Consider the following 25,936-nt stretch of genomic DNA (forward strand, 5'->3'; position numbering starts at 1 on the left):
ACACACTGGTGCATGCTTAAAATGCCCTGTAAAAAGAAGCTATTTTTACATTAGAAATGACTTTTTATGTGTGTAACCTAATGTATTCCAGTTGATTTAGTCATAAAAAAGAATTTTTGTGACTCAAATAAAAACCATTAATTTAGAGGCACATTTTCTAGGCTACCTGACAAAACATATTTTAGAGTGTGCTATCTAGTTGGCAGCTCAAATTTCTAAATTTACAAGATGGAGTGTCTGAACTACACCAGTTACTTGGTTTATCTCCCTGTATATATTTCATTATTTGAGCTTGTATTGATTCCCTCCATGTATCTCTTAAAGCTGCCCTCACTGTTCTTCATGTAATTGATGATTTTATTTTATTTTTTTTCTGTTTTATAGTTTCAGAGTCCCTATTCTTATTCACCACCGTTTCGCTTCGGGACCGTGCCTAATGGGAGCACAGAGCGAAACATCAGGAAAAACTACCCAGATATGCACCAATACATGGTGAAATACCATCAGACTGGAGTTCAGGATGCACTGGTCAGCCTCAAGACAGGGTAAGGCTGGGATATCCAAATGTTCTGTACTGACAACAAGATTATTTCTGGTAGACATAATGTTATATAATATATATTTAAGCCACTACTTGTGCTTTTGTGCTTTGTATAGTAAACTGGATGCTTTCATATATGATGCTGCTGTGCTCAACTATATGGCGGGGCGTGATGATGGCTGTAAGCTAGTAACTATTGGCAGTGGCTACGTCTTTGCCACAACAGGATATGGCATTGCCCTGCAGAAAGGATCCTACTGGAAACGTCTGGTTGACCTTGCTATCCTCGGGATCATTGGAGATGGTATCAGTCTTCTCCTGTTTTTCTTTCCTATTATTTCACTTATTTCATGACCTCTGTATTAAACACTATCTCTGTTCCTAACCTTATTGAGATTCCTTGTTCTCTACATAAGCAGCATCCTAAATTAAATGACCTTAAAGGGTTAGTTCACCCAAAAATCAAATTTATGTCATTAATAACTCACCCTCATGTTGTTCCAAACCCGTGAGACCTCCGTTCATCTTCGAAACACAGTTTAGATATTTTTGATTTAGTCCGAGAGCTCTCAGTCCCTCCATTGAAGCTGTGTGTACGGTATACTGTCCATGTCCAGAAAGGTAAGAAAAACATCATCAAAGTAGTCCATGTGACATCAGAGGGTCAGTTAGAAAAGCATGTTTTGAAGCATCGAAAATAAATTTTGGTCCAAAAATAGCCAAAACTACGACTTTATTCAGCATTGTCTTCGTGTCTGTTGTGAGAGAGAGTTCAAAACAAAGCAGTTTGTGATATCCGGATATGTGATATTCGCAAACGAATCATTTGGTGTAACTGGATCTTCTTGAACCAGTTCACCAAATCGAACTGAATCGTTTTAAACGGTTTGCATCTCCAATACGCATTAATACACAAATGACTTAAGCTGTTAACTTTTTTAAGGTGGCTGACACTCCCACTGATCACTCATTTACTCAAACAGTACACTGACTGAACTGATGTGAAGAGAGAACTGAAGATGAACACCGAGCCGAGCCAGATAATGACTCGTTCACGAGTCAAGAACCGTTTCTGTCAGACGCATTTGATTTTTGGTGATTGATTCTGAACTGATTCTGTGCTAATGTTATGAGCGCGGGTAAACTGATGGGCTGAATCAAGGGCAATCATCGCAAATTACGTCATTACGTCGAGCGCAAAAGAACCGGTTTATTGACTTGAACTGTCCGAAGGAACTGTTTCACGGAAAAGAACCGAACTTCCCATCACTACTGGTGATCCGAAAACCGATGCAACCGGTTCTTGACTTGTGACGAGTCAATCTTTCGTTCGTTATCTGGCTTGGCTCGGTGTTCATCTTCAGTTCTCTCTTCACAGCAGTTCTGTCAGTGTACTGTTTGAGTAAATTAATTACTCTGGGATATTGGTTTATTCTGATTCAGAGGGAGTGTCAGCCACATTAAAAAAGTTAACAACTTAAGTCATTTGTGGATTAATGCTTATTGGAGACGCGAACCGATTCAAATGATTCAGTTCGATTCGGTGAACTGGTTCAAGAATATCCGATTACATCAAATTCGTTCGCAAACTGGTTGTCACTAAACTGCAGTGTTTTGAACGGTCTCACAACAGAACCGGAAGAGAAGAGAATGCTGAATAAAGTCGTAGCTTTTGCTAATTTTGGACCAAAATGTATTTTCGATGCTTCAACAAATTCTAACTGAACCTCTGTTGTCACATGGACTACTTTGATTATGTTTTTCTTACCTTTCTAGGCATGGATAGTATACCGTACACACACTTTCAATGGAGGGACAGAAAGCTCTCAGACTAAATCTAAAATATCTTAAACTGTGTTTCGAAGATGAACGGAGGTCTCACAGGTTTGGAAACGACATGAGGGTGAGTCATTAATGACATAATTTAGATTTTGGGGTGAACTATCCCTTTAATAAATGGTTGTTTTAATACAGGATAAAACCTGTTAAACACTCACCCAGATGTGCAGCATAAATATCATGAATTGCAAGTGACTCACTTGATTAGAATAGATTTGACATTGAACATGAAATACTGATACTCATTTTAAAATGATATTTCAAAATAAAAAATAAAACAAATCTGTATTTTTGATAAAGTAAATGCAGCCTCGATGAACATGAGACTTCTTTCAAAACATTCTGAAAAATCTTATTGACCCCAAACGTTTGAATGGTAGAAGGAAGTGAGCAAAACTACAGCATTGTAGGTGATTGATAGCCAGGGACAGAGGATAAATATGCAATTTAACGGTAATTATTTAACAAATTGACTGCAGAATGCTGCAAGCAAACAATCAGAATGAGATATTCCAGGGAGTGAAATCATGGGTAAATAAATTATATTTATATTTATATTTATAATTTCAAAATTATAAATAAAGATTATTGGAATGTTTTCAATTCAAGAAAATTTTATTTCAGTGTTTATACTTTTTACAAAATGTTACTTGCTATTTCTTATTAATTGTGAAATTCACTAGTAAATTCTGAGTTTATATTTTTTGGGGTATTTTTTTTTTCAGTGTAATTTTTTAGATTTAACTATACTATTTTAGATTAAAAAAATATATTACAAAAATTATTTTCTATTTGGTTTATTTAACAAGATATCTCACAAAGCAAAATTATTTTGCCGACTATTTAACAGCCTTTGTATCGTTTGTAAATGCTGCCCAGTAAACAGCTGGCTTGTGTTTGGAACAGAGCCAGAATGTGAGCCTGTTTTGAGTCTGTGCATAAGCATTAAAACTGTGATGTTGTGTTGTGTATTAGGTGAGATGGAAGAGCTGGAGGCCCAGTGGCTGACTGGTATCTGTCATAATGAGAAGAATGAAGTGATGAGCAGTCAGCTGGATGTGGATAATATGGCTGGTGTGTTCTATATGCTTGCGGCTGCCATGACTCTGTCGCTAATTACTTTTGTCTGGGAGCACCTCTTCTACTGGAGGCTACGTTACTGTTTCACTGGTCTCTGTTCTGGTCGGCCAGGAATGCTCTTCACTATCAGCAGGGTATGTCACAGAAACACCATGGTAAATTAACTAGAGAGGTTCCGTTGCTGAAGGCAACCATTATCTGTTCAGTCTTGATATATTAACATGTTATGGTGGCTGTTTACCACAGTCAACTTAAAGCTTCATCAGTGTTGGAATTGCTGCTTATGTGCTGACAAACACATTTTAAGAAAGATAAAATGTGAAATAAGAAAGAGCTTATATAACAGAATATAATAGCACCAGCCACCATCTCTAGAATAAAGTTGCAGGGTGCAGTTGTTTGTCACAGCAGGATATATTACTTAATTTCATTGGTTTATAGAGACCCCAAAAACATATAGCTGGACTATACAGAGAAAAATGTTGTTAATATATACTTTTTGGTGTTAGCCTCCACTTAAGAACTTCTCTCCATTAACATTTCTGTCTCCATTTCACCTATAGGGGATTTGGAGCTGTATTCACGGTGTCCATATTGAGATGAAGAAAGCCCCAGAGTTGGGCTTCAGTCCTCAGGCCAACATGTTACACCTTCTGAAAACAGCTAAAGAGATCACCACCCTTGGAGTTACCTCTCCCAAACGTCCCGTGAGTAGCATTCTGGGTCCTACCACGGGCTTGATGGAACTTATGGATGGAGCAAAAGGCAACAACCTTGCCCAGAAAAACACACCGTACAGCAATACCAGCTCAATGCTCAGCAACCGTCACAAAGAGCCACTTAACAACACTCTGTTGCCAGGGCAACGTGCCCTAAGCTTGACGGATGCTCAGCCAGGTGTTGCTGGAAATGGTGGCTCAGTAGGTGGAGGTGAGACCACTCGACCACCAGCCTCCAAGCCACGTGCTCTCTGGAAGAAGTCTGTGGAAACTCTACAGAAGAACCAAGGACCTGGGGATAATTCCCCACCATCTGTCCAGCAGCCTACCGAGACCCTACCTATGAAGAGCCAGCGCTACCTGCCTGAAGATGCACCTGCCCGCTCAGATATATCAGATTGCTCCAGTCGGGTGGACTTGCAAAAGCAGCACAAGTTAAAAGAAACACTTCGGAAACGGAACCGCCTACCGCGGGATCTGAGCGATGTGGAGATTTCAACTCTCCGGAGCCAGCCCAGTCAGCAAAGTAACCACAGTGCTCAGATCTACTCTCAGAGCAGCCAGGGAAGTCAGATTTATACCATTGACTCCATTGATCAGGAGTATGGGCTGCACTACCCAGATATTTTCAATGATCACAATGACAATAAGCACCGGCCATCCTCTTCCTCCGAGCAGCAGCCAATCCTGCAGCTCAACAGCAGTCTGCTGTCCCAGGCCCATGAACCAGAAGTGATGCAAACCACCATTGCAAAGGATAAGAAATACAACACATGCGGAAAGCCCGGCGGGGCAGGGAGCATCACCGGTGGGTCTGGTTCTACTCAGGATCCACGACAGACACACTGCCGTAGCTGCCTGTCGAAATTGTCCAGTTACTCTGGGCTTTACACTGTACGGTCTCCTCAGTATCGCTGTGATGCCTGCCTGCACTCTGGAAACCTGTATGACATAAGCGAAGATCAATTCCTTCATCCAAATGGACGGGGCACTGGAGGCGGAAGTGTTGACAGGGCCTTCTCTCCTTTTCTCCCTCAGCCTGATGCTTCCTTCACAGCCTATCTTCCCCAGAGTGACCAAGAAGGCGATGGTCTTATTAGTCACTACCAGAATGAGGGTGTAATCATCCGTCAGCACTCATATGAGAATCTGCCCCAGAAGAGTTCGTCACGGCGGGTCAGTCTGCAGGACAACACACCATACGCTAATGTTCCCTCGGCGACTCTGATCCCGGACAAGCCCCCCAAAAATCAGTCTGTCCACCTAAACAACACGCTTGCGGGGGTGGGTGTCAGCGGACTCGGAATTGGGCGTCGCAGCAAGTCAATGTATCCGGCACGTCCAACGGACAACCCATTTCTCCAGACGCTTCGTGACGACCAGCGTCTAGCTCACGGGCGCAGCTCCACAGACATTTATAAGCAGCTTGTGCCACTCACATTAGGGCAGGCTGAATGCAATGTGCTCGGCGTGAGGATGCCGACCCCTGAACTCTATTATTCCGAGCATGTCATGCCTTATGTAGCCCCTCCCCCTGTCGCCACATACGCCGCTCCCAGGGCATTGAGCGCTGGGGGAGCTCGGCGTGTCTACAAGAGGATGCCAAGCATTGAATCTGACGTCTGATAGAGATCGGAGGTCTGATAGAGAGATCAGGAAGACTATAAAAAGACATGCATGGATATTTCCACCAGGATATGGCTTAATCGTGGAACTCTTGGATGGATTGTAAAGCTTTTTAAATATAAGGCAAGCAAGTCTGGAATATATTTTGTTTCCCTTCTTGGACTTATCTGTCTGAACAGAAATCAGAGTTCAACTTTACATCAGGTCCCCCCCTCTAGTCGAGCGGCAGCTCTGTGTCTTCCAGAAAACAAAAAATGGTGGGCAGGACGCTCTTGCGCCTTTGAACGAAGGAAGTACAGGGGCAGCTCCAAAGAGTTTCCTTTTTAACACAACACAAGCAACCAAAAAATTGAATATATGTAAACATACGTGAATAACCACATTCTGCACTTTTACACACAAAAATACACATGCACATGCAAGAGGCACAAACAAAACATGATCTCAAACTACTGAAAGGACGACATTAGGTATGACTTGACCAAAAAAAAGGAAAACCATATATAATGTAATAGCATAAATAACAGGCTATGAATCTCATGCTCTGAAATAAATAATTGTTTAGCAGATCCGAACCTGATTTGAGTTTTTGGAAAGGCAGCAGAACATCTGTTACACTGTTTAAACGGCTTATAAATGCATGTATGAATGCATTTTGATGTAAAAGCTGCAATGAGGCATGGTCCTCAAAGACTGTTCAGAGTTCAAAGATAAGATTTCCATTCCAGTCTGAACTGTGACAAAATGCACTACCTGTATGATTAGTCTCGAGTGTAATCTCTGAAATCAAGTATGTTGGGGAATTTCAGAGAAGGTGAACTCGATGCTCACAAGACCCACGACTCATTCATGTCTCTGACGACACCAAGTGGAAAAAGTCTTTGACCCTCCCACCCTTGAATGTGTCAAATGCAGGAAGACACTCCTCTGCTAACAGCACAACAGTGTAGTAAGTGTCAGTGTTCATTCATTATTAATCTAAATTCTTGAGCATATTTCTATAGTTGTCTAGAATATTGAAAAAAGTAATAGTCAATTTATACACAGTTTTATACACTACCAAATATTTGCAAAAGGTGTGCAAATATGTTTATTGTGTTATAGAAAAGAAGACAGCAGGAAAAGAAATTAAGGGAAGTGATAGAAAAATAGGTATACTGTATTTTTCGTGGTCATAAGGGACTCAGAGAAGGCAGAGTAAATGTAAAAGCCCACACCAACTAATGATGTCGATACAGAACCACCGAAATACAAAATATTCCTGATTGCCTCGAACACACAAACACATCACTTCCTGTAGAATCCAACCACACACTCATACTTCACAAAAGTGTTTGGTTGTTTTGAATATAATGGTCGTTCCAGCGATATGCACAATATCAGGTTGCAATATTATATTTATGTATGAAATTTCCTAGTTTTAATATGTTTAATTATTAGTTCCTTTCATTTTATGAATTGTTATACATGTGGAATTAATTTATTAATGTGATTTAATTGCGTACATATTTAAAAGATAACAGCATGTTAATCTTCTCTATGGTCAAACATTTAGAATTGTTCTTTTTGATTTTGATGTGAATGGGAGTATATGTTTACAGTGAAGGTGAAAATATGGATTCATCTCAGATGTGATTTTGATTCTCATTTGAATACAAACATAAAACTGTTGTATGACCAAATGTTAACTGGATCACCGTTCTTTACTGTGATTTCAGTGCTGTGTCTGAAACGAAGTGACATTAACATTTCAGGGTATATACCAGGTTTTAGCCTCACCACACGAACATGGTTTGACAATAATAAAGAATATATTGTGAAGAGAAGCATTTTTCATAAGGTCAGTCTGACAGATGCTACACGTCTGCCTCTAACCATTTCCATTCTGCATCTGGATAGGCGTTCTTGTGTTTACACTCTCAAGAATATTCAAATCAGCTGTTTGTTTTTAACCTCCTTAATGTCTACGGAATACTAGCATATTCATATTTCATATAAGCCTCTATGGAAAAGTCCACGTCTATGTGCATAAACATCTCACTTGAATGTAGACAACAACATCCAGACAACGTAGGATTTTAATGTCAAGAGTAGATGGGTTGTGATTAGATTGTAGTGGTTTACACAACCAGTATGCAGTTGTATTTACAGGTAGATTTTGAATAAATCTATTTGCACATTGATATGTTTTACATCATTCAGATCCCGTCCATTATGCAAATTTAGACCAATTTACACTTGCTTGATCCACTGCTAGAATTCATTATATTAAAATAGTGTAATAAAATACTGTAATAATGCATCATTTGACATTGACATCAATGACATTTACTCACTTGTTTTGTTCTGAGGAGTTGAGAAGCATCTCATCCCACTCAGAAGCAGTTCAGAGTCGTGGCGTAAGGGACACAATGTCTCTGTTCCCTCCATCAGGAAATGAGGGTTACGATATGTAACCGAACAATCACTTTCAGTCGGTCACTTCAACGTTGCGTCAAAGTTCAGATTCTAGGGGTCCCTATACCAAACGCCACAGCTGCTAAACTGACATATGGACTCTCTGTCTATGAGAAACACTGAATCCAATTCGGAACAAAGCAGGGGGAGTCAAAGGGAGTCACAACATATGGAGCACTAATCCATTATGATTCACTCGAGGGATACTTGCTCGTAATGGATTCTTACAGCAAGTTCTTCCACTAGACTATGTTATGTAAGGGAGTGCTTGAGTGATGGATGGGTAGTCTAGGGTTAATAAGAAGGAACTGAACTGGACTCAGTAAGCCCACATTATCAGCTCAGAGAGGAGAAGGTGCGAAATGCAAGCTCTACACCCTACCAGCCACCTGAGTTCAAGAGGTAGTGCTCAAACCTCTGGATGAAACTGGTTCCATTCGCATAACGTAGAATCTGGCAAATGTATTAGATGAAGCACGACCCACAGCTCTAGAAACATCCGCTAATGAGGCACCATTTGCTAAAGCTGATGAAGCAGAAATGTCCCTGTTGAGTGTGCTCTTACTTCAAGAGGCCATGGTAAGCCTCTGGCCTGATAGGCAGAAAGGATCGCATCCACAATACAGTGGGAGATCCTTTGTTTGGAGACAGTATTCCCCTTCTGCTGACCTTCAAAGCAGACAGAGCTGTTGTCTGAAACTCTGTGTGTATTCCAAATAGATGTGTAGGGCTTGCACCAGGCAAAACAGAGACAGGTCAGGGTCCCCCTACTATGGTGGAATAGCTTGCAATGTTACCACCTGATCTCTAAAAGGAGTGGTGGGAATTTGGGCCCATATCCAGGCCAAGGTCTCAGAAAAAATGTTAGAGTCTGCTGGTCTGAATTGTAGGCATGATTCTTTAATGGAGAGGGCTTGGAGATCCCCCACCCTCTTGATAGAAGTGAGCGCAATCAGGAGGGGTGCTTTTATAGAGAGGCCAACTGACTGACAGGGCTCCACGGATATCTCTTTAAGGCCTGAAGGACCACTGAGAGATTCCAAGAGAGGATGAGGCACTGCCTTGGAGGATTCAACCCTCAGGGCACCTCCTAGGAACCTGATAACCAGATTGTGGTTATGTTGTGGAATAGTGGCCATGTATATCTTGAGTGTAGACAGAGACAGGTGCCTCTCCAGGCACTCTTGGAGGAAAGATAGCACAGATTCGTTGCCACATCTCTAAAGGATCCTTCCCATGGGAAAAACACCAATTCACAAAAATTCACAATTTCAGGCATATAGCTGCCTCATAGAGGGGGTCTTAGCTTACATGATAGTATTCACCACTGTGGATGAAAGACCTCTGATTTCCTCCTGGAGGTGTTTAATGGATTGCATTTGTTTTTAACCATGGAGAATTGCAGCGCAGATTCTTCAAAGGTTTTGCCAAAAAAATGGGGGCGGCGAGAAAGTGCACTTTCTCAGCATCCTACAATCTCCAGACTGAGCCACAGGTGGTGCTCCTGGACCACTAATGTGGACATTGCCCTCCCCACATCCTGCATTGTGACCTTCATTACCCAGACGGCATAGTCAGTTGCTGAATGTAGTTCCTGTATGCTCCGTGTTGGGATCACCCTTGTGCAGACCCTGGCCTAAATACCTGCAGTACAGCCATGGTGTGCAGAGCAGACACAGCTTGTCCAGAAGCATTATAAGCTTTCGCCATAAAGGAAGAAACTAACATGTTCTATATGGGAGTCTCGGACCACCAGGGGAACCTCCATATATTCCCTCACTGGACCGCTGTCAAGGGTGGTGAGAATGGTGGAAATGTGTATGGTGTTATGACAGAAAGGTGCGTTCAATGATTTTATCAGCTCCTCGTGGACTTCTGGGAAGAAAGGGAACAGCTCAGGTGAGTTTCTGATGCTCCCTGTTGCCCAGGTAAGCACGGCTGCCATCTCAGTGTCAATTCTGCGATAGACAACTTATCCTCATCACGAGCCCAGAATGAGAGGTCCGACCCACATGAAGGCTTGTACTCAAACTCACCTAGAAACACTTACTGGAGAACATTTGTGGTTAGAGGAATGAGGTCCATGGGAATTCTTCCGGCAGAACTGCTTGCTAATTACATAACCAGTTGTCAAATAACAACTGAAAGTCTTCTAGTAAACACATGAAATCTTGTGTTGTGCATATCAAAGCAAAAAAAAAAAAAAACACAATGTTATGCTATTCTAAAATGGTTGCCAGGGTGTTGCTATGCAGTTTCAAAGGTGTTCTGGTTAATGGTAAGTTCATTGCTGTGTGGTTGCTTGGGTGTTCGGATTAGTAAATTGCTGACCAAAGTCTCTATATTATTCTTGTTTGTAAATATAACTCAGGTCCCTGATTGAATAAAAGTCAAAGGGATGCTTTCACCAAATTTAACTTCTAGCAGATGAAAAGTCTGACCAGTTTGAAAATAAAAAAAAAATCCAGCTCTTCTTAACAAGCAGTCAAACTGTCTGTGGTATATAATTCATGCCCATAGTGCAATTGTAGGGAACCTCTGACAGTGATTCTGTATAACAAAGACTAATGTATAGGTAGTATCGGTAAGGTATATAATTTAAATTTAAAGCTGACAACCTGCAGCATTTTTTTTTCTTTTCTGTATCAACACTGTTTGCCTCTGTTGTAAGACTGGTCATGTTGCTACAGAGAAACATATGAAGTATCCCATTTAAAAAAAAATGAAACATAATGATGTTGATAACAGCTACATGACGGGCTTTTGGTAGATCTTTCAAAACAACTTTGCATTGGTTTTCTTTTTCCCCCTGTAATTTGCAGTTGCCAAAAGACCCTGACAAACCTGGCATCTCGAGGCACAGCAATTGGCTCAGAAAAGGAAGAAATGCTCTGAATTCAAATGCTCTGAACAGTTCACCCAGTAATGTTGGAAACCAAACAGTTTATGGTAGCCATTGACTTCCATAGTTTTTTTTTTTCTCTCCATACTGTGGAAGTCATTGGCTAGCAACTGTTTGGTTACCAACCTTTATCAAAATATCTTCTGTTGAAATTCATACAAGTTTGGAACATTGACATAATTTTCATTTTTGGGCGAACTATACCCTTTAATACTCATTTCATCTGCACTTGTATAAAAATAAATAGAGATTTTTGCACAAAAGTCTAGAGACATTTTTTATCTGTATGGACAATTTATTTTTTTAATTGTTTTATTCTTTTGATTAAAACTGTAATACTTTTAAATATTATTACAATATAAAGAACATTTTGTAGTTTAAAATGAGGGCTAAGCTACATTTTCAGTCATTTCCTCTTCAGTCTTCAGTCTAGTACAAGTAGGCTGATGCACTACAGAATACACTTGTGTGTGTGTGGGTGTGTGTACACTGGCAATATACAAATGCAGTTTATGTTCACTGTGTATGTGTCTAAACTTCAGATGTCCAAGACTGGTATGTGTATGACTTTTGTATGTATTATGTACTAAGTGTTGTGTCCTTCTTAGTAAGACAATGTATCTGATTAATCATTCAGGTTAATGTCACGAAACAATCCAATTCTCCTGGTTATAGGTGAAGTGTATAAGTTTATTAGTTGTTAGAAACTGCTGTCAAAACCTTGCTTTGTTGGGTTGAACAACACAACCAGCCCAACACCAGAACATTGGCCCACCCAGTGGCTGTTTGTCCAATAAATGTAAAATGGTGGGAGTGTTCGGAAAACATGTTTGACAACAATCATTTTATAATAATCTTTTGGTGGCACAGAAATGACACACTTCAGTTTTATATTTTTGGGGATTTAAATATGAATAATTTATATATATATCTGTTGTTTGTGTGCACTTGGGTTAAATACAGAGCACAAATACAGAGGACAGGACACCATACTTGGCTTCTTGTAAAAAAAAATGTAAAAAGGCAATCAGACTTGTCTTAACAAGCATTCACTTGCTGAATTGTACCATATAAAGAAAGATAATACATCTTCGGACATATTTATTAATTATTTTAAACATAATGGTTATTTATAATGTTCATGCATGTTTAATTATGGTTTTATGTATCCATTAAGACCCTTTGGTCTGAAATAAATATTAGCAACAATTTCTACTTTTATTTCTCCATCACAGTTTTTTCATGAAGCCTTAATAGACTGCTTTGTGTGCTTTACAGATTTCAACCAGATGTGACCTACTATTTCTTGAGAGCACTTTAATGGCAGGGAATGCACTTCATGAGAGATCCTCAATGGGAGGATGTAAGTGCACTATAGAACTTTTTGATTTTCAATGCTATAATTTAGATTATTTTATAATGACTTGGGTTGTCATTTAACACACTTTAGGCCATACTGCAGCATAATGGTTCCAGTCCATATAACTAATGACACAAAACAAGTTATTGTGTGAATGGAATGGGCAAAAATTATATTCATATAATTTCATTTAAAAGTACTATTTTATTTTGATTTGTTTTTATGTATTTTACTTTAGACAGTTATATTAATTAGAAATGAAACATTATCTTCTAATTATAAACTATGATTTTTTTAGCGTGTGATAGTGACAGTTGAATTGTTTTCTTCAAAGCCATTCAGTGTTATTTTAGTATTGTTTATATACTGTTATAATATATATTAATATTTTGAAGTTTTATATATTATATATATTAATAGTTTTCAATTTAGTTTATTTGCTTTTTGTTTTGATTAGTTTTTGTTGAAAATATTTCTGATTACATTTGAATTAATTCATTTAATAATTCATTTTATTTTTTCAGTTTAAAGTAATTTTAGGTTGCTGCAATTAGGAACATTTAAGGTTTTATTTTCCATCCTTATTTTTTCATCTCATATTTATATTTTGTTTAATTTCAGCCTTATTTTAATTACCAACAATGATTTTTAATAGTGCTGGTTAACGATACACTTTAGCATTTCTTTCTGGATACTTAAAACCCTTTTCTATTTTAATTTACTTTTAAATTTTAAATAAACCTTTTTTTATTTTCTTTTGTTTTACTCTCTCCCTTTCTCTCTCTCTTTGTTTGTCCAGTAATTTTCTTGTTTTCAATCTTTCTTTCTCTCTTTCTTTTCTTTTTTTATTACTTATGACAGTTATATTTATAATATCTGTTATGTTTCAAGCATATCAAGGACCAAACGCCTCCATACATTCCCACTCCGGAAATCTGGTGTCTGTGTCTCTAACAGCGTGTAGTATGCATGTGTCATAGTGTGTTTAGCGATGCACACGGGTGAAAGCATTACTTTTACTCATCAATGGGCTGTAAAAGGTCCAGATGTATTGCGATGAGGCTGAAAGGAGTCAGTGTGAAGGGCAGATGAGAACCTATCAAACAAGTTTCCATAATTTATACAGCTTTAAACAAACAGCTTCAAATACACAGGCGATAATCTGCAGTCAGACTATCCTAATCTAATGAATCATGACATAATCCATATTCACCGCTTCACAGCCTGCAGTAAAACTGCAAACATGCCCTGACATGTTTACATTGATTCCTATCACAGAGAGAGAGAGGAGCTGGAGATACTAATTACTAACACACATACAAGCACATGTCAAAAAAATAAAAGAATGCTGCTAAATGAATCAAATTTGAAGAATTTGCTTAACTAAGGCCCTAATGTGGACATATGCGCGGTCCCCTTGAGCAAAATAATGCCTATAATGTGCTCACAGATTAGCATGCACGCTCACACATGGCTTTCACATGCTGGATTGCTGTCAGTCAGTGCTGCAGAAGTTCCTGCTGCGTGTGTGTGTGTGTGTGTGTGTGTGTGTGTGTGTGTGTGTGTGTGTGTGTGTGTGTGTGTGTGTGTGTCTGTGTGTGTGAGAGTGCACATACAGTACAGTGTGAGCTTAAATGGAGAGGTCAGTGACCCCAGATAAATCTCAGAAATGCGCCTGCAGTAAAACCCGATTAACATTGTATTATCAAGTCACTAACATGAGCTTCTGAAGAAGTCAAGGGATTTTTTTCCTCTGAAGGTCTGTGTGGGGGATCACAAGGAAAGCAAGAGACCCAGATCTATCCATTTTTATATATAAGTCCTTTCTCATTGGCTTAATTTACTGTGAGACATTGAATGTTCATGTAGTGTTAGGTGTGTACTGTATTTCACTCATGTGGGTGTGTACGTGTGTGTTTGTGCCAAACAGGAGGAACAGAGATGATGATGTTGATGAGTTTTCTTCTGGGTTGCAGTTTTGAAAGAATGAGTGTATGTTTGTGTGCATGCGTTTGTGAGCGAGTATTTCTGAGATCTTGCCAGAAGAGCGCGCTCTGCCTACACATCGAAGAACCCATGAAAATTCATAAGGGCGCGACGCCTACTCTCCATTACTAAAAATACAGAGGAAGATAGTTGGAGGCAAGAGAGGGAGGGAGGAAGAGAGAGAGAGAGAGATAGGAGGAAGAGGATGACGTTCGGTGAGCAGGAGAGCGTTGTACACGTGGCACACCATGCAAGGGTTTCTCTTTTCAAATGACACTCTCAGAGTCAACCTTTTATGATCATGTGTGTGTGTTTAGTGTGTGAGATAGATGTGTGAGACTTTCCTTCCAGGCCTCCATGTGTGGTGTGACCGCAGAATGCCACAGGTCACACATTATATGGGAAATCAAAGTACAGGATATTGGAGCCGATGGATGTTTGAAGTCAACATGAAATTAAAATTGTCCCTATTTACGTTTTGTGCTGTACTGTGGGTGATTTTTTTTCAGTGCATGTTATTCATATTGTTATTTTGTCTTTCTAGTCGGTATCAAATTTCCATCTTTTCAACTTTGTAATGTTTGTTTTTGTAAATAGACACTGTTTTAGCAAACATTTTTTTTTGCGTCATTTTGATATGTATCACTCATTTTTACAATCTTAAAATTAAGACCAGGTCTACGTAAAAAACACATAATATTTGCATAATTATTTTATTAATTAGGGATGCACAATATATCATGTGAATAAGAAGGCATTTACCATAACTGATATGACTGATCCCAATTATTCAAAAGATGATTGCAATTTATTTAACATGCAGATCATTACAAGGTGTACTAAAGCATAATGAGTGAATTATAGTGCATTAAAAAGCCCATCATAATGTGTCAAGCATATAGACTTCATGTGCAGTGTTAGTTATTTCAAATTTGGAAGTATTTTAAAACTAATCAAGTGAAAAATATTAAATCCAGTATATTGCATGTGACCCCAATAATGTGTATGAATATGAGTTTGTGTGTGTGTAGGCTTGCAAATGGTCTTATACACCCAATCAGTGTGACTATGTTCGTTCATAAAGTCACTTGGGAAAGAGGCCGCACATATAGCAAAATTATAACTCTAATTATGCTTTCAAAAACACTCCAAATGGGAACTGTTTATGCAAATGCAAATGAGTGTTATTTTAGGTGAGTTCCCAGTTGGAGCCAGAAGTCAAAATGTTTGGATTAAATATATGGCCATTAGAATATGATGACACTTATTGTTTGTTTAACAGGTTTAGATATTTCAGATGCACATATTAATACCATAACAGGTGCATAAAATCAAGCGTGCAGCCAAGCAGTCTGCATTTCAGCAGTAAGGAACCCTTTTCTGTTTCAGCATGACAATGCACTAAGCGTTTTACTGAGTCTGGTGTGGAAGAACTTGAACAATACCTAGACCAGAATCCTGCTGAACACTTTTGGGATGAGTTTGGCAGTGTGCCAGGCCCCATCTCCCAGCATCAGTATCTGACCTCTCTGATGCTCTGAATGGAAGCAAATCCCTGCAGCCATGTTCCAACATCTTGTGGAAAGTCTTCCCAGAAGAATTGAACCTGTTAAATGTTCAGCAAGCGCATATGGTTGAGGTGTTCAGATGTTCACAGATTTTTGGCCATTAAGGGAATGCACTTTAAGAAATAATTCAATGGCTTTGTATATATCACAAAAATAAATAACTACCTTAAAAAATATATCTGAATATAACTTGAATGATTGTGTTGGAAATACCAAAATAAATGGCTAAAAAATCCAACAGTTAATTTTGTCTAACATTTGCATAAGTTATTTTTAAAGATTAATCTTTGACTTACACATTATATTTGAGATATTTTTTTTAAGATAAGTTGTATTTTTGTAAAGTTCAGTCAAAATATTTTAGAATGGAGAACTACTGATCAGCTACTAAAACGAATGTTATTACTTATTCCATAACAATATTCTTTAACAAGAACTTACAGTCATTTTAAACCATACCTTCTGGCCAAAACACGAGTCCAGAATAGTCCATGATAACACTTGCTCAAAGTCCATATACCCTGTTTTCCTTTTACACCAAATCAGAACAACATATTTGTTTAGAACTGTTTGTTCTGTGCATATTTCTCTCCTGATTCAGATGAGACAACCTTTTCACTGGAGATGCCAATATCATGGAGAGGACTTGGTTTGAAGTTCAACTTCTTAATGGATTTGTTTTGTATAAAAATGCAATTTTTCACTTTATAAGACATTAGTTGATGGACTGGAGTCATGTGGACTACTTGTGGATTTTTTGTGTTGTTTTTATAAGCTTTTTGGACTCTCATTCTGACGGCACCCATACACTGCAGAGGATCCACTGGTGAACAAGTGATGTAATGACAAATTTCTCCAAAGAAGAAACAAATTCAGTCCACATCTTGGATAGTCTGAGGGTAAATTTTTAGTTTAAACTATTAATTTAATTGTGAAACACACAAATCTCTGTTTATGTTTTTAGAGTGCACTGGATAAGGAGCAGAGTTGTTAAAATATAAATAATTAATTTTTACACTTCATTACTCTTGCTTGTTCTGGCTTCTCTCTTGTGCATTTTGGGAATAAAAAACATCATTTCCTGTTTTGCTGGGCATTTCATGTAGCTGCCTGTAGATGCAAAGACCTAGTTTCCCATCTTATATGAGAGAAAGAGGGAGAGGGAGAAGAATGTGCATGGGGATGACAAGACAGTGGAAAGTCTGGAACATTACGCAGGTGGCCCCCTACATGTTTAATTCATGAAAAGTGTTATACATTTATTTTTTAATGTGATATCTCAACATTTAATATGCATCTCTTGAGTGTTGACTTGTCAGAGTGTGGGCTGCAGCGATGATGTCATCCCGACATCCTGACTACCCGTGGAGCAAATTTCAAAAGCAACACATAAAAAGAACATCTATAAATTAAAAATACATATATATATTGGGTCATTGGAACAAAAGCTGCTGCTTGATGGATGACAACTTTTGTTTGATTGCTTCTAACCCTCCAGGTTCAAAATCATACCTAACAAAACATGACATCCTGACAACTTCATGCACAGTACCTATCAGTCACAAGACTGTAAAATGGGTCGTTCTCAGGAAACTGTGCCTTTTTGTGCCTGAAGTTCAGTTTCATTTGAAAAGGTTACTGCTGAATTTGCAAGAAATCGTATTTTTGCACCACAAGCCTGAAGTACCAGCACTAGAACTGATACATAGACACTGGGGGAATCAGAGAGAGCTTAATTGCGAGGTATGTTTACACATACAAGAAATAACTGTTTTACTGTTTTATTTAAAGCTGCGGTAGGGAACTTTTGACGCTCTAGCGGTTAATAAACAGAACTGTTTGCATCTTGTGGAAGAACATCGTAGCCGGAACTACTTCTCTCTGTTTATGTCTATGAAGAATCACAAAGGTACTGGGTTACTCCGCCACGGTACCCCCGAAGCAATCTAAAATAGTCTGAATATAAACACTTATTATAGGTGTACCCTAGTGATTCAGGACAGGCTAAAAACACGGTTCGGAAAATGGATTCATGGTGTACTCGCTTATTATATACAGTATTGTTCAAAATAATAGCAGTACAATGTGACTAACCAGAATAATCAAGGTTTTTCGTATATTTTTTTATTGCTACGTGGCAAACAAGTTACCAGTAGGTTCAGTAGATTCTCAGAAAACAAATGAGACCCAGCATTCATGAAATGCACGCTCTTAAGGCTGTGCAATTGGGCAATTAGTTGAATTAGTTGAAAGGGGTGTGTTCAAAAAAATAGCAGTGTGGCATTCAATCACTGAGGTCATCAATTTTGTGAAGAAACAGGTGTGAATCAGGTGCCCCCTATTTAAGGATGAAGCCAACACTTGTTGAACATGCATTTGAAAGCTGAGGAAAATGGGTCGTTCAAGACATTGTTCAGAAGAACAGCGTACTTTGATTAAAAAGTTGATTAGAGAAGGGAAAACCTATAAAGAGGTGCAAAAAATGATAGGCTGTTCAGCTAAAATGATCTCCAATGCCTTAAAATGGAGAGCAAAACCAGAGAGACGTGGAAGAAAACGGAAGACAACCATCAAAATGGATAGAAGAATAACCAGAATGGCAAAGGCTCAGCCAATGATCACCTCCAGGATGATCAAAGACAGTCTGGAGTTACCTGTAAGTACTGTGACAGTTAGAAGACGTCTGTGTGAAGCTAATCTATTTTCAAGAATCCCCCGCAAAGTCCCTCTGTTAAAAAAAAGGCATGTGCAGAAGAGGTTACAATTTGCCAAAGAACACATCAACTGGCCTAAAGAGAAATGGAGGAACATTTTGTGGACTGATGAGAGTAAAATTGTTCTTTTTGGGTCCAAGGGCCACAGGCAGTTTGTGAGACGACCCCCAAACTCTGAATTCAAGCCACAGTACACAGTGAAGACAGTGAAGCATGGAGGTGCAAGCATCATGATATGGGCATGTTTCTCCTACTATGGTGTTGGGCCTATTTATCGCATACCAGGGATCATGGATCAGTTTGCATATGTTAAAATACTTGAAGAGGTCATGTTGCCCTATGCTGAAGAGGACATGCCCTTGAAATGGTTGTTTCAACAAGACAATGACCCAAAACACACTAGTAAACGGGCAAAGTCTTGGTTCCAAACCAACAAAATTAATGTTATGGAGTGGCCAGCCCAATCTCCAGACCTTAATCCAATTGAGAACTTGTGGGGTGATATCAAAAATGCTGTTTCTGAAGCAAAACCAAGAAATGTGAATGAATTGTGGAATGTTGTTAAAGAATCATGGAGTGGAATAACAGCTGAGAGGTGCCACAAGTTGGTTGACTTCATGCCACACAGATGTCAAGCAGTTTTAAAAAACTGTGGTCATACAACTAAATATTAGTTTAGTGATTCACAGGATTGCTAAATCCCAGAAAAAAAAAATGTTTGTACAAAATAGTTTTGAGTTTGTACAGTCAAAGGTAGACACTGCTATTTTTTTGAACACACCCCTTTCAACTAATTGCCCAATTGCACAGCCTTAAGAGCGTGCATATCATGAATGCTGGGTCTTGTTTGTTTTCTGACAATCTACTGAACCTACTGGTAACTTGTTTGCCACGTAGCAATAAAAAATATACTAAAAACCTTGATTATTCTGGTTAGTCACATTGTACTGCTATTATTTTGAACAATACTGTACATTTTTCTACATTTTGAACACAAACAAAGTTACGGACCGCGGCTCTGATTGGTTGATTTCTTACCGGGAGCGATGGAGTTCCTGCAAATGGCAATAGGACCACTGGGAGGAGCCAGAGGAGCTTGATTTTTTTCACAGATTATCTGTCTCATATTCTACTGTCAGGACATAATGACAGGTTTAACAAATATGTAAAAAATATTTTTTTTACAAAAGTTCCCTACAGCACCTTTAACCGTCTTAGTGACGGAAGCTTCCACAGCACAAGCAGAATGACCGTGACAAGACAAGAGAGATATAAATAATAATAATAATAATAATAATAATAATAAAGAAAAAGTAGATAGGAATTAACAATATACACAAATATATATATATATATATATATATATATATATATTTATATATAACAGTACACAACATACAAAGTAGACAGTTGATGGTATGTGTCTGCACATGTGTGTTATGTACAAATACAAGGAAATGTAAAAAGAGGTATGTGTTAAATAAATAAATAGTGTTTATTGCCAAGTTAGCTGTTCAAGAGATGGATTGCATGAGGAAAGAAACTGTTCTTAAGTCTGAACGTTCTGGTGCTCAGTGCTTTGTGGCACCAACCAGACGGCAACAGTTCAAAGAGGAAGTGGCCTGGGTGTGAGGGGTCCAAAATGATTTTGCCAGCTCTTTTACTCCCTCTGAATGAGTGTAGTTCTAGGAGAGGGGAGAGAGTTGCTCAGCAGTCTGGACTATCTTTTAATCTTCAATCTTCTAAGTAGCTGAGTTGAACCAGACAGTTATAGAAGTGCAGAGGACAGATTCGATGACTGCAGAGTAGAGGGTGACAGGATTTTCAAATCTCTCCCGTCCCACTCCCACAAAAAATAAAATAAAATAAAAATCCCATCCTGATCCCATTAAAAAACTGGGGGGAAATCCTATCCAGTCCCAATCCCAGAAGAATGCCTCCCACTCCCGTGTTGTTGTTTTTTTGGCAGGAATCCTTCAGTTACAGTAAAAAATACAGTACAGATCACAGCATGCCCACCTTAGCTGAATAAAAATCCAAAATGAAGTTTTTTATGCTATTTTGAACTGACACACATTAAATGTCATAGAAATCATCCATGCAAAAACACACTTGCACGCGCACACATTATAAAAATTAATGGTAAAAAAAGTTTTGGTTACTTCAGACAACCCAGAAATGTTAGTGAGCAATTTCTGATCGTGATTTCCGGCCCTGCCCACTCCCTCTGACGTTTTTCCTGTCTCGTCCTAATCACGTGATTAATAGTGATTTTGAAGTCCGCGGGATTCCTGAAAAATGTCAGCCTCTAGTAAAACTGTATCGGCAACTTGAACTTCCTGAGCTGACAAAGGAAGTTCAGCCTCTGCTGGGCCTTCTTGATGATGGAGTCTATGTGGAACTCCCACTTCAGGTCCTGATGGTGGTGCCCAGGATGGTCCTGATGGTGGTGCCCAGGATCTTGAATGACTCTACTGTTGTAACAGTGCTGTCCATGATGGTGAGATGTGGGGGAGTGCAGGGGAGATTCTCCTGAAGTCCACTATTATCTTCACTGTTTCGAGCGCGTTCAGCTCCAGGTTGTTATAACTGCACCAGACAGCCAGCTCTTCATCCTGGATGAGGTCGATAAGTGTGGTGTCATCTGCGAACTTCAGGACCTTGACCGAGGGGTATTAAGAGGTGCAGCTCTTAGTTTAGAGGGAGAAGAGGTCTGTAATCTTTTCTTCCTGTAATTTTGGGTTTCTTTGGAATGGGGATGATGGTGGAGCATTTGAAGTAGGAAGGGACTTCGCATAGCTCCAGTGATCTGTTAAAATTCTCTGTGAAGACGGGGGCCAGCTGGTCAGCACAGGATTTCAGACAGGCTTGTGTAACACATTCTGGGTCTGGTGCTTTTTTGGCCTGTTTATAAAAGACTTTCCCCATTCCTGTAGCAGTCGCGGTTTCTCCATTAGGACGATTGGGTGATGCACCACCAAAGGAAAGGGAGGGATTTTTTTCCTTCTTTTACATTCAACCACAGTGTTATGCTAGCTTTCACCATTCTAGACTGTTTGTGCTGCCTCTAAATTGTCCAATCAGCGTTGAGTCGCGTTTTGTGTAGTACCGCCCCTTTTTGGGCGATTTCTGTCAGACTGAGAATCGCCCCGAGTGCTCTCATAGACTTCCATTCAAAGTAAATTTTTTTCGAACTGCAGGCACTGCAATGCAATCTCAATGAGTTCCGGGAGGGCTAGCCCTAACGTGCTTTCGTCATCGTGCATTTCGTCAACGACTGGTGGGAACAGTAAAAACTATTTTGAATTTCAACAACAAGAAAAAATGAAAAACTACTTTAGTATCTTTATCAAATGTGGAAAAAAAAACAGAGAGATGGGATCAGCTAACGTTATGCTTGTGTCAGCTGAACTTGATCGACATCACAGCGAACATTACCTCAGCGCGGATTAATTCTATGGTGTCATTGAATGAAATACCATTGATATAAATGAGCAGTGTAATATAAGTGAGTTGTGTAAACACTGATTTATGTGACTTCAATTATTTCTTATTAAACTGAAATCGAAGTAAAAACATATCCTCATTAATCGAGCAAACATTTCCCCTCCCCCAAAAGAATTGGCAGGAGCCGCCACTGTCCTACAGGCATCTTTTTTTGCCTGATGGAGCTGTCTGAGTTTTGCGAAACCATGGTTTGTCATTGTAAGTTTAAAAATTGGTCCAGCTCGGTGGAAGCAGCTTCAAAAAAACACTTCAACCAGTGGTGTCAAAACAGGCTTGGAAATCCCACTCTGCTTCATTAGTCCATTTTTAAACAGTCCTTATTAGAGGTTTAGCTAATTTCAGTTTCTGCCTGTAGGTCAGAATAAGATGAACCAGACAGCGATCAGAGATCCCCAAAGCTGCCCGTGGGACAGAGTGATATGCATCCTTTATCATGTTGTAACAGTGGTCCAGCAAATTACTGTCTCTGGTGGGACATGTGGTTTGCTTTATTATGACAGAGTCCGGGTGTTGTTGCTCTGTGTCTGAGATCTGAACAGCCAGCTGTTGTAGCACCGTGTTTGCAGTGGAATGTAAACACTTAGTAGAATGAACGAGGAAAAACTCCCACAGAGAGTACTAGATCAGGACAGGATCTTCTTCATTGTTGTTACATCTATACACCACCTTTCATTGGTGTAGAAGCATGTCCGCCCGCCACGTGATTTCGCCATTGATTCTAAGTCACGAAAAAAATCAGTGGGGTCCAATTTTAACATTTATATATATATTTTTATGTTCCACAGAAGAAATAAAGTCATAAAGGCTTAAATAAATGATGACGCAACCTTCATTATCTACAATATGAAATAAGTGATTGCAGGAAAGTACCAATTATTATTTATTTTTATTGCATTATTTAATCTCTCATTCTTGTCATGAAGTTTGGAATTTATATCCCTGCTATTTAAGTAATATTGTAACTGTTTAACTCTTTAATATTACTACTGTTTAATATCTCAGTATAGTCTAATATGCTATTTTGGTGCCCAATAAACATTTCTTATTATTAGCAAAAATTTTATTTTAAAGTTAAATGTTATGTTAAATTTATTTTAACGTTTCTTTAAAAAAAATTACAGACTGGATTATATTCCTATAAAAACAGGCCAAAGTTGAACATGCATCCCTGCTGCAAAGCACTGCATGTGTGGGAAGCAGAAAAGTCTTTCTAACTTTCTAACTCAAATGTCACTGTAAATTGGAAATATCCAGTCAAGTAATTCATTTTTGATCCAGATTATAACCTTCTTAAACACCCACCCTGTGATTTCTTCTTAAAATACCCTATAAGTCTCACTAATTGCTCTCAAGGGGGGTGGATATCTAACCCTTTTATCACTTTTACTTTTAATTCACTTACGGTATTATACTTACCTACTGCGAGTGGATCCATTTCTTAGGCACAGGATGGAATAAAGGTCTATCAGTAATTTGAAGAGTGTGATGCACTGGTCACAGTTAATAACCTCTGTTGGTGTGTGTGTGTGTGTGTGTGTGTGTGTGTTATAGCAGACTTTAATTGGCTCGAGACGAGGTCAGCACTTAGAACTTCTCTACTTCTCGTGAGTCTCCATTAGACCTAATTGTGACTAGAACACATTTTAGTAACAGATGGACCAAGTTTCCAGTTGGTCTGTAATATTAGCCCATAAACACATGCTCATACTCACACACACACACTTAAGTAGGCCAACCTGACAACAGAAACAAAAAAATGAGAACACACACACACACACACACACACTAGCAACTCAAAAAGCGGCCAACCTCTGTTAGTTTTGCAGCACATTTATTGTATGTTTGGCAGGTATTGACCTTACAGTGAGAGAGAGTGTGTGTGTGTGTGTGTGTGTGTGTGTCTGTGTGTGTTTGTGTGTATTTGAACAGGCACAGGTCTCTAATTTCAAGAATTTGCTTTCAATAGCATTTTCACGATGGCTTTGTCTTCTAAGGACTGCATTTGTTACTTTAGTGTAGTACTTTATGGCAAGCCATATTAACATTTAATCCTTAAAACATACTAGAATCTGTTTTTATCTCTTTGCTGCTAATACCCTTTCCATTAAAAACAAGTGCTTATTCGTTAGCTGCTAGTCCTTATTCTTTAGTTACTAGTAACATTTTAAACATACTAGTACTTATTCATTAGACACTACTTCTTATTTACTTGTACTTATTCATTAAATACTACAGTAGTACCTATTAAACAGATATTAGTACTTATTTTTTTAAATAATATTACATTTATTAGATACTAGTACCTATTTAATAGATACTAGTAGTTTATTGACTAGGCACTAGTACTTTTTTTTTTAGAGACTATAGTATCTTTTACTGGTCTTATGTTATGACTAGTCAGAATGGCCACTGTGGACTTCAGTTAAAATCTTAGTAACATTTGGAATAAGTCCTAGTATCTAATAAATGTGTACTCTACTAAATAATTACCAGTAATATGTAAAAAGATAAGAATTACTATTGCAATACATACTAGCCAGAACTGAATAGTTGATATCTGAATGACAGATCCCCAATAGAGGTCAGTGGCTAAATAAATAAATAAACACATGTGCAATTAATAATAAAATAATTCTGTAACTAGTAGAATCCAAAAAAAAAAAAAAATGTATCATGGTTCACATTTTTTTTAATAAGCAGCACAACTGTTTTCAACACCACAAAACAGTGTAGTGGGCAAAAATTTAAGGTTAATCTTAAGCCGTTTATGACCATAGCTATAGATTTTTGCCTATTACCCCGATTTCACCCCGCATATAAACACCTTAGCTTACATTCATTTGGCACACTGAAGTACACATGTGTTATGTAACAGAAAAACGCCCTTATTGCATATTTAAGTATATCCAGCCAGAGTGAATGTTTCGTTGTAGGAGAGGAGGAAATCATACAATCATACGTTGACTTATTATTGACCCAAGACTAATAAACTAATAAAAATGTGTTCTCATACTGTACAGTTTACATGTCAGTGGTACAGTTGTAGAAACTGCAAACATGGGAACAGAATATTTACAAGTGTCCTGCTGACATTTCTGAATACTCTTGGGATTTTAATGCTTTATGTTTTTGGTAGTTATCAGCATATTGCCAGCTAAAAAAAAAATCAGCTTTGCCATCACAGGAATAAAATGCATTTTAAAGTATATATATATTTAATTATTTATAAATTATATATAAATCATGTTATAAATGTATATTTATCGGGCACAAAAACATTGTTGACCTCACTTCAAATCATCAGCATGAAATTGGAAAAATAATGATTGTTTCCAAAAGGTTTCTTGAACACTCTCCCTGTCTGCTATTGGTCAGAAAACAGATGGCTCCGCCCCAAATTCACATTATTGGTTGAGCCACGGTTGCTATGAGTCAGTGTTACTGTGTCACACTCTAATCTCATTTAAACATTTTCCTCAGTGAACAAAAAGTCATAAATCGCAACCACCATTTGTTATCCACAGAGTGTTTTTCTGGGATATTTTCTTTCTTTAAATTACCAATAAAATAAGAAAGTTGAGGCAGGACAGTCTGTTGATTAAATGTAAATCATATTCTCGCTGAAGCTGTGCATAAA

At 38.4% G+C, this 25,936-nt stretch overlaps 1 protein-coding gene across 3 annotated transcripts in view; it reads left to right on the plus strand.

Annotated features, from left to right (window-relative positions):
* The window catches only part of LOC127985926 (glutamate receptor ionotropic, NMDA 2A), an 81,924-nt gene extending 73,593 nt beyond the window's left edge, over positions 1–8,331 (plus strand). For 2 of the 3 annotated variants that reach the window (XM_052588232.1, XM_052588261.1), the window contains 4 exons: positions 385–545; positions 658–845; positions 3,356–3,594; positions 4,024–8,281. In XM_052588232.1, the coding sequence (XP_052444192.1) occupies positions 385–545; positions 658–845; positions 3,356–3,594; positions 4,024–5,805 (2,370 nt within the window). In that variant the 3' untranslated portion in view covers positions 5,806–8,281. Of the gene's footprint in view, positions 1–384; positions 546–657; positions 846–3,355; positions 3,595–4,023 lie in introns of all 3 variants that reach the window. The other variant, XM_052588168.1, reaches the window with a different exon arrangement.
* The last annotated feature ends 17,605 nt before the right edge of the window (positions 8,332–25,936 follow it).

Source organism: Carassius gibelio, chromosome A1 (assembly GCF_023724105.1).
Source record: "Carassius gibelio isolate Cgi1373 ecotype wild population from Czech Republic chromosome A1, carGib1.2-hapl.c, whole genome shotgun sequence".
Taxonomy (NCBI): domain Eukaryota; kingdom Metazoa; phylum Chordata; class Actinopteri; order Cypriniformes; family Cyprinidae; genus Carassius; species Carassius gibelio.